This window comes from Aulonocara stuartgranti (assembly GCF_965226115.1).
Source record: "Aulonocara stuartgranti genome assembly, chromosome: 3".
NCBI classification, from domain to species: Eukaryota; Metazoa; Chordata; class Actinopteri; order Cichliformes; family Cichlidae; genus Aulonocara; species Aulonocara stuartgranti.
This window is the reverse complement of record NC_138941.1, coordinates 80,263,165-80,275,199: the sequence shown is the minus strand read 5'-3', so window position 1 is coordinate 80,275,199 and position 12,035 is coordinate 80,263,165. Positions and strand designations below refer to the sequence as shown.

The 12,035-nt window shown below is 43.0% G+C and overlaps 1 protein-coding gene and 1 long non-coding RNA gene across 2 annotated transcripts; both read right to left on the bottom strand.

The window, feature by feature from the left end:
- Positions 1–6,990: 6,990 nt before the first annotated feature.
- LOC309696923 (uncharacterized protein) lies at positions 6,991–9,843 on the bottom strand. Its single transcript, XM_082518448.1, has 4 exons — positions 9,789–9,843; positions 9,528–9,675; positions 8,769–8,878; positions 6,991–7,736 (listed from the first exon to the last, which is right to left on the bottom strand). The coding sequence occupies exons 2-4, from the start codon at positions 9,670–9,672 to the stop codon at positions 7,425–7,427; spliced, it is 567 nt and encodes a 188-aa protein (XP_082374574.1). The 5' UTR covers positions 9,673–9,675; positions 9,789–9,843; the 3' UTR covers positions 6,991–7,424.
- Positions 9,844–9,978: 135 nt separating this feature from the next.
- On the bottom strand, positions 9,979–10,981 carry LOC309696917. The gene is made up of 3 exons (XR_014273695.1): positions 10,851–10,981; positions 10,332–10,391; positions 9,979–10,027 (listed from the first exon to the last, which is right to left on the bottom strand). It is a non-coding gene; the product is annotated as an uncharacterized lncRNA (long non-coding RNA).
- Between the last annotated feature and the right edge of the window lie 1,054 nt (positions 10,982–12,035).

Genomic DNA, 12,035 nt, shown 5'->3' with positions numbered 1-12,035 from the left:
GGTCAGCCCGGCCAGCACCTCCTCGTCTCCGCTGGAGGGTCCGAGGGGCCCGTTCAGACGTGGTCTGGTCCGGCCTCTGCATCAGCTGCACCCACGCCCGGTCCGGCCTCTGCATCAGCTGCACCCACGCCCGGTCCGGCCTCTGCATCGCCTTCAACGTCGCCCGGTCCGGCTTCGGTCTCTGCTTCTGCTCTGCCTGCTGCGGCTCCGGCTTCTGCTTTGCCTGCTGCGGCTCCGGCCTGTGCTTCGCCTGGTCCGGCCCCGTCATCGCCTGGTCCTGCCTCGTCTGGTCATGCCTCGACTGGTCCTGTGCCCACCAGGCCATGGCCAGCACGCCTGAGACTGGAGAGCCGCCGCTGCCTTCCGCGCGGCCGGCCTCCTGAACTGCTCCGTCGTCGTCTCCTTCGCCGCCGCCGCTGCCGTCCGCGCGGCCGGCCCCCTGAACTGTTTCCACGTTGTCGCCTTCGCCGCCGCCGCTGCCTTCCGCGCGGTCGTCCCCCTGAACTGCTCCGTCGTCTCCTTCGCCGCCGCCGCTGCCTTCCGCACGGCCGGCCTCCGGACCATCTCTGTCACCTGTGCCACCCGCCTGGTCGGCCCCCGACCGTGTGACCCGTGAACTCTTGTGCCTGTGGGCTCTGGGTCGGCCCCCTGAACTTTATTTGGACTATGGTCATGTGCTCCTGTGTTTTCTGTTGTTTGTTTTGTTTCCCGTTCTGGTCCCTCCGTCCTGATCCCCCGCCTCCCGCCCTGGGTGGGTTGTTTTCTGTTTTTGTTTTGTTTCTCGGGTTTGGGCTGTCGGGAGCCAGCCCTTTAGGGGGGGGTGATGTCATGGTCCTGGGCCATGTGGGCCCAGTATTCTTAGTTCCTTGTATTTTTGTATTTTGTTCCTTGCTTAGGCCATGTTTTCTGAGTTGCCCTGTTGTGTTGTTCCCTAAGTGTTTTCCCTTCATGGCTTTTACCCCCTGTGTGCCCCTCTGTGTATCTGTGAGCCCTCGTCTCTCCTTATGTTTTATTCCATGTTTCCCCAGCCCGTTATGTCTGTGTTTTCCCCGTGCTCTCTCTCCTCCTGTCTGAACCTCTGTGCACTTCCTGTTTACTTTGTGACTCTCACGCCTGTACATGTCATGTTCAGTTCACCCCGCCCTGTCTCGTTATGATTATCAGTGTCACCTGTGTTCCCCGTGTGTTCCCACTTTCCTCGTTTACCCTCTGTGTATTTCTGTCTGAGTCTCCCTCTGTTCGGCGTCGCGTTCTCCCTCATGCTGTGTGGATTTCCCTGTTTCTCTCTCCTTGTGCTTTAGTTTTCCCAGTTTAGTTTATTTTGTATTGTTTCTCGTGGCCAGCAATAAAGCTGTGTTTTTTGAGTTCATCCTCGTGTGTGTGAGTTTTGCGATTGGGTCCTCATCCTGCCTGCCACACAGCGATCCATGACAGCTGGAAACGTTTCATACAGCTTTGTTTGACAGAAATGAAGGAGAACATATTTAGTTCATTTGTTTCTACATGAGCTCTGTGTGATTTGATGAGTATCTGAGGCTGAGACCACAGGACTATAAATGTCAGGGTTCCTGGGTCGTTGACCCAGTGATTTCAGTTTGTTCATGTTCAGTTTAGTTCGCCACATTAATGTTCTCTCTTCCTGTTTTTTCCCCATGTCATTATTCGGATTATGTTCAGCCCTGTACTCACCTGTTTCCAATCATTGTCATCATTCAACCTGTGTATTTAAGTTCCTCGGTTTCACCAGTTCTCTGTCGTGTCATTGATGTTGATGTTATGTTGTCGTTTCCGCCTGCGTTCAGCCAGCCAGCCAGCCATTCAGTCTTTCAGTCAGTCCTTCAGTCAGTCGTCCAGCCAGCCAGCCGTTTTTCTCCCTTTGTTCTGTTCATCCACTCCTTATAATAAATCTTCACCTACCTGCGAGTCCTGCGTTTGGGTTCCTTCTTCCTCGCCTCCATACAACCTCTGACAGAATGACACGACCCGTGCCACGAAGACACGATTGGAACCCAGCAGACTCGGACCTCTACGAGCGGCAGGAGGCAGCGCTTTCCCGTTGGGCAGAGGAGCTCAGGGGAAAACAGCGGCTCTTCGGGGAGAGAGAGCATGTCTTCGAGGGGACTCGCCTGGCTCTGGGCGGGCCTCAGAGACGCCGCGTTCCCCCACCTGCTGCCTCACCTGCACCGGAGCATTTGCCGCGGAGAGTGGACGTTTCACGCCGCGCTTTCACGTTTCACGGCCGCTCCTTCTCTCGCCACTCCGCTCCTCGCTCACACACCCGCCGCCTCATTCGCCAGACCTCCACCTTCGCCACGGCACAGCGGCTACACCTCCCACCTCGGCTCAACGGAGGCTACCGCGCCAGAGGCTCCGCTGTTTGCCCCGGCCGCTTCCTCTTCCCGGAGAAAGTGGACTATAAAATTCGCCGCTATAAAATGGACTATTTCCAGCAATTCCCGGAGGTGAGTTCCAGCGACTGTTTTCCACCCTCATTTGACTCTCCACTTAAAACCAATAATAAACCCATCTCTGATTCATGGGATATTTCCCTCCCGGAGGATGTGGACTGGGAAGAGTTTTTCTGCTCTGCTCCCTCAAAGACTGTAAATAGTGGTGGCAGAAGGACCAGCACAATCCCCGATAAACCTGCCAGGATCACACACCCAGTAACTATTTCCACACCCATTACTCAGCCATTTCCCACCAGCACGGCGGCCCAGACTCAGCCTTCCCCTTCAGCCGTTTCACCTCCTCAGATGGCTAGGGTCCAGTGTACACCCACACCAGTGCCAGCTCCCAGGAGGAGGGCAGCTGCGACCCAGTCTACCTCCACACCTGCTTCTATTTCTCGGGTGGGGGTGCCTGCCCCAGCGCCCAGGCTGAGGGCAGCCCGAACCCAGCCTGACCTTCCTGGAGGCTTGGAAGAGCTAACCGGTCCACCTGCTACTTCACCACTTCATCCACCTCCTGACCCAGCCTTTCACGCCCTCGCACTATCCCTAGTTAGCTGACCTGTCCCCTGCCCAGGCACCAGCCTTACTAGCACAAGCTGTAGCTTTATCTCCGTCACTAGCTCAGTCTGTAGCTCAGTCATTAGCTCAACCACCAACCTCAGCTCGGTCGTCAGCCTCGCCTACCTCTGTTCCTCCTTTAGCATCCCCACTCCAGCCAGTTCCCTCACCTGCTGTTCATCTTTCAATTCAGTCAGTTCCCTCACCTGCTGCTCAGCTTCCAGCCCTGTCAGTTCACTCAACTGTAGCTCAGTCTGCTCCTGTCCAGTCACCTGTAGCTCAGTCTGCTCCTGTCCAGTCAGTCCAGTCTGCTCCTGTCCGCTCCTCAGCCAGGGGTTTTCGCACCCGCTGGCCCGGCCGCTCCTCAGCCAGGGGTTTTCGCACCCGCTGGCCCGGCCGCTCCTCAGCCAGGGGTTTCCGCACCCGCTGGCCCGGCCTGTCTCCAGCCAGAGGCTTCCGCGCCGCCTGGTCCGGCCTCCGTGTCTTCATCCACGCCTGGTCCGGCCTCCGTGTCTTCATCCACGCCTGGTCCGGCCTCCGTGTCTTCATCCACGCCTGGTCCCGCCTCAGCTTCAGCTTTAGCTTCAGCCTCGCCTGGTCCAGCCCCCGCTTCAGCCAGTAAAACATGATTGTTGGGCTTCATTTCTGTGCTGAACAGTCATTTATAATTAGCTGTAAATAACAATTAGCTGATGTTGTTCATGAGACTAAAGTCATCTCACTGTGGTAATGTAAATATAATATGGCCAATATTATAGTTATTATATTAATCACTTCACTCACAGACAAGTATCTGTGACAGTGTGTGTATATATATAGATGTATCATATATAAGAGACAAATATTGTTCCTTCAGTATATTGGCATTATTACATTTGGCTCAGTGCTTACATATATGTGTAAAAAGCAAATGTAGGAGCTGTGATAACTGTGTCTGATAGAATGAAGAGTAGACTGATATATGAAATATTCCTTTATTGGGTGAGAAAATCAGACCATGTCATAACTGCTGTAAGTCACACAGAATAGATATCAGAGCCTTAAACAGGCTGACTTCTGCTAAATGGGTCAAACTGGGCAGAAAGTCTACAAACACATAACATCCTTATAGAATATGATGTAACACTATAGATCAACTTAGCCCAGAATATATAAAGCATATAAACAGTTACAGCAATATGATGCAACAAACACAGCAGCTACTGATCCAAAATACTCAAAGCTTCATAGAACTGAAACCAACATTTATTTTTAGCTCCATTCTGCTGCTGATACAGACTTTAGGTTTCTGAACATTAAACTTGTTGCTGCCTTTCATAGTGTGTAACTTGAAGGCCCTGAGTACTCTGAGTACTTTCTCCCACACTGGAAACACTGGGATGATTCAGCACAGACAGTTATGTTAAACTTTCCTAGCAGTCCTTCACAAACAGGGAACAGTCTGTCTATTCTCTCCATCTGTCAGCTGCTGCTGGCTCTTCCTCCTCCTCTTCCTCACACACTGCTGAGTTTGTCCTGGTGGATCATCAGGGCTGCAAAGCCTCACAGATGATGTGCAGCAGTGTGTCCCTCAGTCTGTCCTCACTCTGGACACTTGCAGTCGTCACGCATGGAAATCAAATATGTGATAAGCTGCAGGATTCAAACACAAGTGTAACTTATAAACACATGTTCATACTTTTATTCCACAATCAGAGAGAAAGAAACAGAGAGAGAGTGCAGGACAGACAGACAGGTGACAGTCTCAGGTGTACACACTGCTACACAACAGCACCAGAGAAGCAGGATTTAGTGTTTGTGTTATTACAAGTGTAAACAAGAAGAGTTCCAGATGGTGCAGTGGACACATGTGTGACTGCTGTGATTAAAGCATCTTTCTTTCAGCTTAACGAGTGAACCGTCAGCTCGTTCAAACACACGTTAAAGTGCGTTTGGCTCGACACCACCGAACAGAGGCAGCAATATAACACAACTAACATTAACAGTGCAGTGAATCCTGCTTGTGCCGTGATGTTCAGGACTGCAAACCGAGCAGCATCACTGACTTTCAGCTTGTTGTGTTTGTGGATATATGACTGACTTTAATTATCCACAAAATCATCACATTCTCTGTCAGATTAAGGTCGACTATTGAACGGCGTATATTTTAAAGGCTATAAAACCAAGTTAACGCTGAAAGTACAAACATCACTAATGTCACATAACTCTGCCGACAAGGCATAGCTATGGCTATGAAATGCTCTTTGTGTATCACTTCTTCATTATGAAAGATGTCATTAATGCACTAGTAATGTCTCATCTGGAGTATTGTTCAATCATTTGGTCAGCAGCTAATAAGACAGATCTTAACAGACTTCAGTTAGTCCAGAATAAGGCGTCCAGATTAGTGTGAAGATGTTCATACTATACTAATATTGATCAAATGCATAATAACCTTTCTTGGCTTCCTGTACAGGCTAAAATATTCTATGGCTTACTTGTAGTTCTAAAGAAAGCAATTCTGTTAAACACACCACATTTATTCTGCTCAGCTGCAGTATCCAGATGAAATACATCATCATATTACACAGTTTTCAACAAGCTGCAATTTAGTAAATGCTCGAGTTAAAAGTAACGTTTTGTAAAACTGTTACATTTAGAGCAACTTTTAAGTGGAATAAGTTGCCTTAAAAAATTAGAGAATTATTCAAAACTTCAATGAACACTTAAAAACCGATTTATTAGAGCTTTTAGTTGTTGTAAATATTGTAAGATATGATTTGTTTTTGAAATTTGTGTAATGTGCCTCAATGTTATTGATATTATTATTATTATTGATTGCTTATATTTGAACAATTGTGAAACCTCACTGTGGATGTAAGAGTGAAATTATGTGGATATCTTGAATCCACTTTATTGTGTAATATTGTTGTAATAATGTTGTAATATTTTATGTGAGTATTTGACGGAAGCTAACGGGGTTCCTTTTGAATAAACAAACATAGGATTCATTATCACTGAATAATTATGTATAAATCTATAAAAAATTATAGAAATATGTAATAGGAAACAACAAAATAATCTAAATTATAAAATAGTGTGTGTGTGTGTGTGTGTGTGTGTGTGTGTGTGTGTGTGTGTGTGTGTGTGTGTGTGTACAATCAGGAGGGATGGGCATGATTTTAGTGTTTGAACAGTCATGAATTGTCTTTAACAGCACACTGGAAAAAATGGCCCTCCAAAAACAAGAAAAAAAAACTTAATACAAGTTATTTTTTGCTTGAAATAAGTGAAAAAATCTGCCAATGGAACAAGTGAAAATTCTCTTGACAAGATTTCTTGAAATAAGACAGTGAATCAAGCCTTACGAGATCTTGAAATTAGCTGGAAAAACTCATTCTTAGCTATATTTTACTAGTGTTGTGAAGTTTTTGAGTCTCATAATAAGTTTGTGGTGCTCAAAAGTAGTATTTTCCCCTCAAAAAAAGCATTTTTTCTATAAACCTCCCAACATCATCCTCATTGTTTTCAGTGTATATAACTTATTTTCAGTTCTAAAAATGTGACACCCATCTAGATTTAAGTCCAACACCTTACTTGAAATAAGATTAGAAATTGGCATTTCGAGACAAAATGTACTAAAGTTAGCATTCTTTTACTAGTATTAGGCAATCTTTTTTGTAATAATTCTCTATTTCTAGTGCATTTACCCCATATTCAAGACTTTTACCTACTGTTTATAAGACAAAAAAAATGAGAACTATAGACTTCAAAAGCAATAACTTTATTGATAAAACCCCATAAACAGAGGGGACTACATAAAAGAAAGCCATTTTGCAGTGACTTTTTCCCCTGCCCAATCTAACACCAAACACACCTGTAACATATGTGCATTGCACAGGCAAAGTACAGACAAACACTGCTAGGCTAAAACTCCTCAACCTGTAACGTTTATTATTACAAAGTGCTTTTAACATGAACATTTGACCACATTCTTCAAACAATACCATAACAGTATCATTAAGGATGCACACTATTTGATTTTTCAGCTATATCTAATATTTTACAGTTGTACTAGCCAATACACAATAAAGCAATTCTTACTTTTATACCAAACTAGTCAGTCTCAGCTTAGTCAATTTACTCTTTCACAGTAGAGCCTATTTTCTGAATAGTCCTCTGTCTAAACTCAGCATTTAAAAAAAAACAAAAAACAACAACTTAAAATTAACTAAAAGCGAGGCCGTCTCTGCACTGCACAAACCAAACACAAAATGCCGGCATGTTAGCCAATATTATCGTGCACCCTTAATTATAACACTGGGCTAACCTGGCCAAAGTACAAACAAAAATCAATCACAACCAACATGGACTGTAGTAGCCGTGGAAGGAGAGAGGAAGTGCTTTCCTATAGTCCATCTGACCATATTGGCTTTACTGGCCAATAAAAGCAGTCCACTCAGCCATGCTCTTCTTGTAAGATGATGTGAGATCTCTCTCATGGATTTTGTCCAAGAGAACCTCCGTCTGTATGACGGAAAGCAGAGTGGCTACACACTTTGGGTATGTAAGGTGAAGGGTGTAATAGTAGGCCATAAGGTATAAAGCACCCTCGGTAACCAAGTCTTTTGGAAACGTGGTTATTGGCACATCTCCTACCGCTAGGATGCAGTTGGATGGACTCACAATCAGGACTGGGCAGGAGAGAGGACGTTTCATCAGATAGGTATTAGGGTCTTCTTGGTCCTTTAACACATAACACAGTGTTAGAGATTTTCTACATTATACATTATAACCAAATCTCTATAATACAATATAATCAAGTGAGCCTTATATTCTAACCAAGTATGCCTTATATTTTGTGTGTTCATATATTTTCACATAACCAAGCCTATTGTTGAAGAATTACCTAATCAAGTCTATTGTTAAAGGAAAACTGATGCATTCCTTACCTAAGTGTCTGAGATGTTTGACAGCATGATATAATGATGCATTCTTTTCCTATAGTGTCTGTGATGTCAGATAAAGCATGATATACTTCTGTATTCTTATCCCAGTGTGTGAAAGATCAGATAAGCTGATTTAATGTTTAACCTCTTCCCTGACAGTTAAAAGAGGAAGTACTATGTAACCCATTTTTGCCTTATAAATAAAGCAAGCGAGCCTGTGCTCGGTGTGTTTTGTCTTCTCAGAGACATTCACCCGTGTGTGTGTCTTCTCAGAGGCATTCACCCGTGTGTGTGTCTTCTCAGAGGCATTCACCCGTGCGCACGTTTTCTAATTACACTCTGAGTCGGTCTGCAGTTGTCTCATTTCTCTTACTTGTGTTTGAACAAATGTCTACCCCTGACACACAGACATACTTTTGTAAGGATGATGCACTTTTGTTTCAAACACATAACTAAAGCTAAATTACAACAAAAGTTGAGGTTCTGAGAAAACACATCTGAAATTGCTACTTTTAATTATTCTCGATGGAATTAGTGTTCACATCTGTCTAGCCTTCCTGAAAAACAGAAAACAAAGGCTACATTTAATTAGGTATCATTGAGGTGATAAAAATGTGCTACCACGTAATGCATCCATGTTTGTATTTACTGGTCACAGAGATCTAACCTGTGAGAACCCTCATTCCAAAAATGTGTTTTAGGTGCCTTTTGAAGGCTTAGAACATATAATATGTGAATATAAAATACTTTGGCATTCATCAGAAGAAGCATTTTTTTAATACTGTTGTCCCAAAAAGAACAAAAACAAAAAACATTTTACACAACTCACCTCAAGGACATGCACCAGAGCCTCACTCGCATCCCGTGCCCTCTTTGGAGGAGCAGAGGTGGATGGGAACAGTGATGGCAGCACATGTAGGATCTCAAGAGCCTGTTCAGCTATACAGAAAAAAGAATCATCATCTCATTACCAAACTTAAACAAAATCCTCAAGATCAAAAATAACAAAACAACAACAACAAATATTTGGCCAGTGACAACCATCGTGGATTGAAAAGGTGAACAACAAGACACTAGCACATGAAAGTTAAAGCTGTAATCCATAGTTTAAACTTGTCACAGTAACCTAAAAAATGCTAAATGGTGTAGATAATTGTATACTGTGTTTACAGTAGGCTAATATGACTTATGCTTGTATGCTAACTACACCTACATTGACTTACATTGCATCAATGTCAGTCTGTAAAACTTAATGCTGAGGAGGGGAGGGAGGGGGAACAAAAAGGGATTTATCTTACATTGTATGTTGTGTAGTGAGCCTACACAACAACCTTTTCCTAAACTGGCCTGTTGGTTTGTATTTTTAGCCTTTTGTAGCGTTGAGTCTGTTTTCCCTGCGCATAACTAGTAAAGGTGCGGCTTTCAGCTGCTTCAAGAAGGAGAGGGGGAGTGGGGGATTAGGCCTTTAAAATTTCAAATTCTCCTCCTCCTGTCCTCAGTGACATTACTTTACAGACTACTGCTTTAACATGCTTAAAGATCCAAACTATACTCTGATGACCAATAACACCAAAACATCATTTCTTACCTTTATCCATTCCCATTGGGGGCTTCAGCGTCTTTTTCCATACACCAAAAAACTGCACCTTCTGGCAGAAATCTTGCCATCTTCCCTTCAGTTCATTGATGAAGTTGGCATTTTCTTTATCCAAAATGCGATGAAGCTCCTCCATCACCTATAAAATATTCAGCATACCAATACAAACATGTCAATGCATCACTGAGGAGCAAGAAGTTGGTATGATAAAAATTGTTTGGCTTGAATCACATGGATTCAACAATGACTTACATGTCCAATGTCCTTGAAGCAAGGATATGCTTCTAGAACCTTTTTGTGTCTGTCCTCCTCGTGAATAGTATTTGAATCAATGAATGCTCTTCTGGCTGAAAATTCCAAATCCAGGAGCTGAGAGACATCCTGCTGGTTTGGGTTTTTTCTTTTAAACAAAGTTTGTAGGGTCTTGTAGTGTTTGGCCAAAGTTGCTGGACAGTGGGTGTCTGGACTGTTGATATCTGCAGGCTTGTTTGCTGCAAGACACAAAATTACATAAATAATGTCTCTCACTTTAAAAAAAATCTGTCATTAATTATGTCATTAAAATGACAAGTGTCTATAGACTATACTTAATGGAGTTAAATCTTAAAAAAAAAAATACAGCTCTGAACTTAACTGAACTTAAATACTTATTCATTTTTCAAAATATTTACCATGCAAATGCCAATTTACATATGGTCATGCAATCATATACAATTATATGTAGGCACACAAGTGCACCCCTATAAAGAAGTGCCCACACACACACACAGCCATGAGGCAGTTGGATGGACTCACTATTAGGACTTGGCAGGGTAGAGGGTTCTTCTTCAAGTAGGTTTTGTGCTTTCCTTTTTCCTTAAAGACATAGCAAAGAGATATTTTGTGTCAGGGTAATACACTTTAAAAATTAGTTTGGAACCTAAATTAAAAAACAGTTAAAAAGAGGGAAAAAAAGCCTCTAGTGAGGCACATTGTTTTTTAAAAACATTACTTTACATGATATACTGAGTGGTTAGAGACAGTGATGTTGCACAGACTTATACTATAAACACACCACAGTACACAGCTCTTTAAATTTATAATATACTGGCTTTTATTAATACCAATACTTTATTAACATTAATTTCCACAGAAATGTTAACAAACTGATGGTAAAACAGGAAAAATGTGATGTAGTTATCATTTTCTGATGCCCATTTTAAAGCCTTTTACTTCTGTCATGTCAGGACTGCCATCTTGACTCAACATGCAGGTATATTTGTTTTATTTTTTTATGATGACCACACAGTTTGTAAATGTAAAGTTGAAACTCACCTTCTAACTCACTTGTTTTACTGGCCGACTCTGGGGTGCTCCTCCCTTCTGTGGACAGATCCAGAATGATTGTTGAGTCACTTGAATCCATTTCTTCTACGTCACTTGGCTGATCAAGACGTCGCCTCTTGGCAGAGCTGCAAAGATTAGTCAGTTAATCAATTAGTTATCAACTATAAACTCAATCAATTCATATCTTTATTGTATAGCCATATTCATATATACAAAGTGTAACACAAAGTGCTTCTTCCTTTCATGCTAAAACAGGTGAGGAAACTAAAGGCAGGTCACCAAATACTTGATTGATCATTTTGGATCACTTCTTTCTTTCCTTAATAAAATGCCCAAACATGATTTTAGCTTTTTTGTTTGTCCTCTATCGTTGAAATTAAAATTGTCAGGTTGTGGACAAAAGAAGACTTTTGGGGAAAAACTTTCACAACTTTCAAACATCGTACTGACTAAACAACTTATCAATTAATGAATTAAAATTAATTAGTTGCAGCCTTACCTCTTTGAATGTCTCCCATCTGGAGTGGCTTTTTGTGGGGATCTCACATTTTGCAGTCTTTTGTTTAGCTGTGTGTACACAGTAACCTGTATAGGAAATTTAATACATTTTTCCAACCACTACTAAAATGTCCAACATGAAACACTTTGGTATTGAAGTGGATGCATTTCACTTACCCATGTATTCTTGATGCCTTGGTCCTGTAGCATAGGGTAGTACTGCACTATTCTCTTTGCCATTGCTGTAATTTCTGGTTTTGATGGGTATCTATGCGATTCTCCATCCCCTTTTGCCCTCAGGATTGCAATCATACTAGTCATGGTGTTTCGGATGAGCCGACATCTGAGCTCCTTTGACATTTTGCAGCTGCGCTCTTCACCTTTCTTTGACAACTCAAAGTATTGTTGGCGGACTTGCTCAAGCTCAGTGTCAGTGTGCAATACATATTCTGGATAGAATAACTTCACAACCTTTTCAGGGCTTGTGCATTTTGCAGCAGTTGCATTTACAGTAGTGGATGTCTGTTGCTTGGGTGACTCATTAATGGCGGAGCTGGTTGAAGATTACCAGGTTACCTGGTGTAATGTTTTTCAGGTAAACAGAAACATGGTCTGACTCCTACCAACTATATAAAGAGTAACTGAAGGTTAAATGCAGCTAACATGTCCTGTTTT

Coding starts and splice junctions, on each gene's coding strand:
- LOC309696923 (XM_082518448.1), bottom strand. CDS start 9,672: ATGGAGGAGCTTCATCGCATTTTGGATAAAGAAAATGCCAACTTCATC. Junction 8,879..9,527: donor CCCAATGGGAATGGATAAAG/GTAAGAAATGAT, acceptor TTTTCTGTATAG/CTGAACAGGCTCTTGAGATC. Junction 7,737..8,768: donor CTCTGGTGCATGTCCTTGAG/GTGAGTTGTGTA, acceptor TATGTGTTAAAG/GACCAAGAAGACCCTAATAC.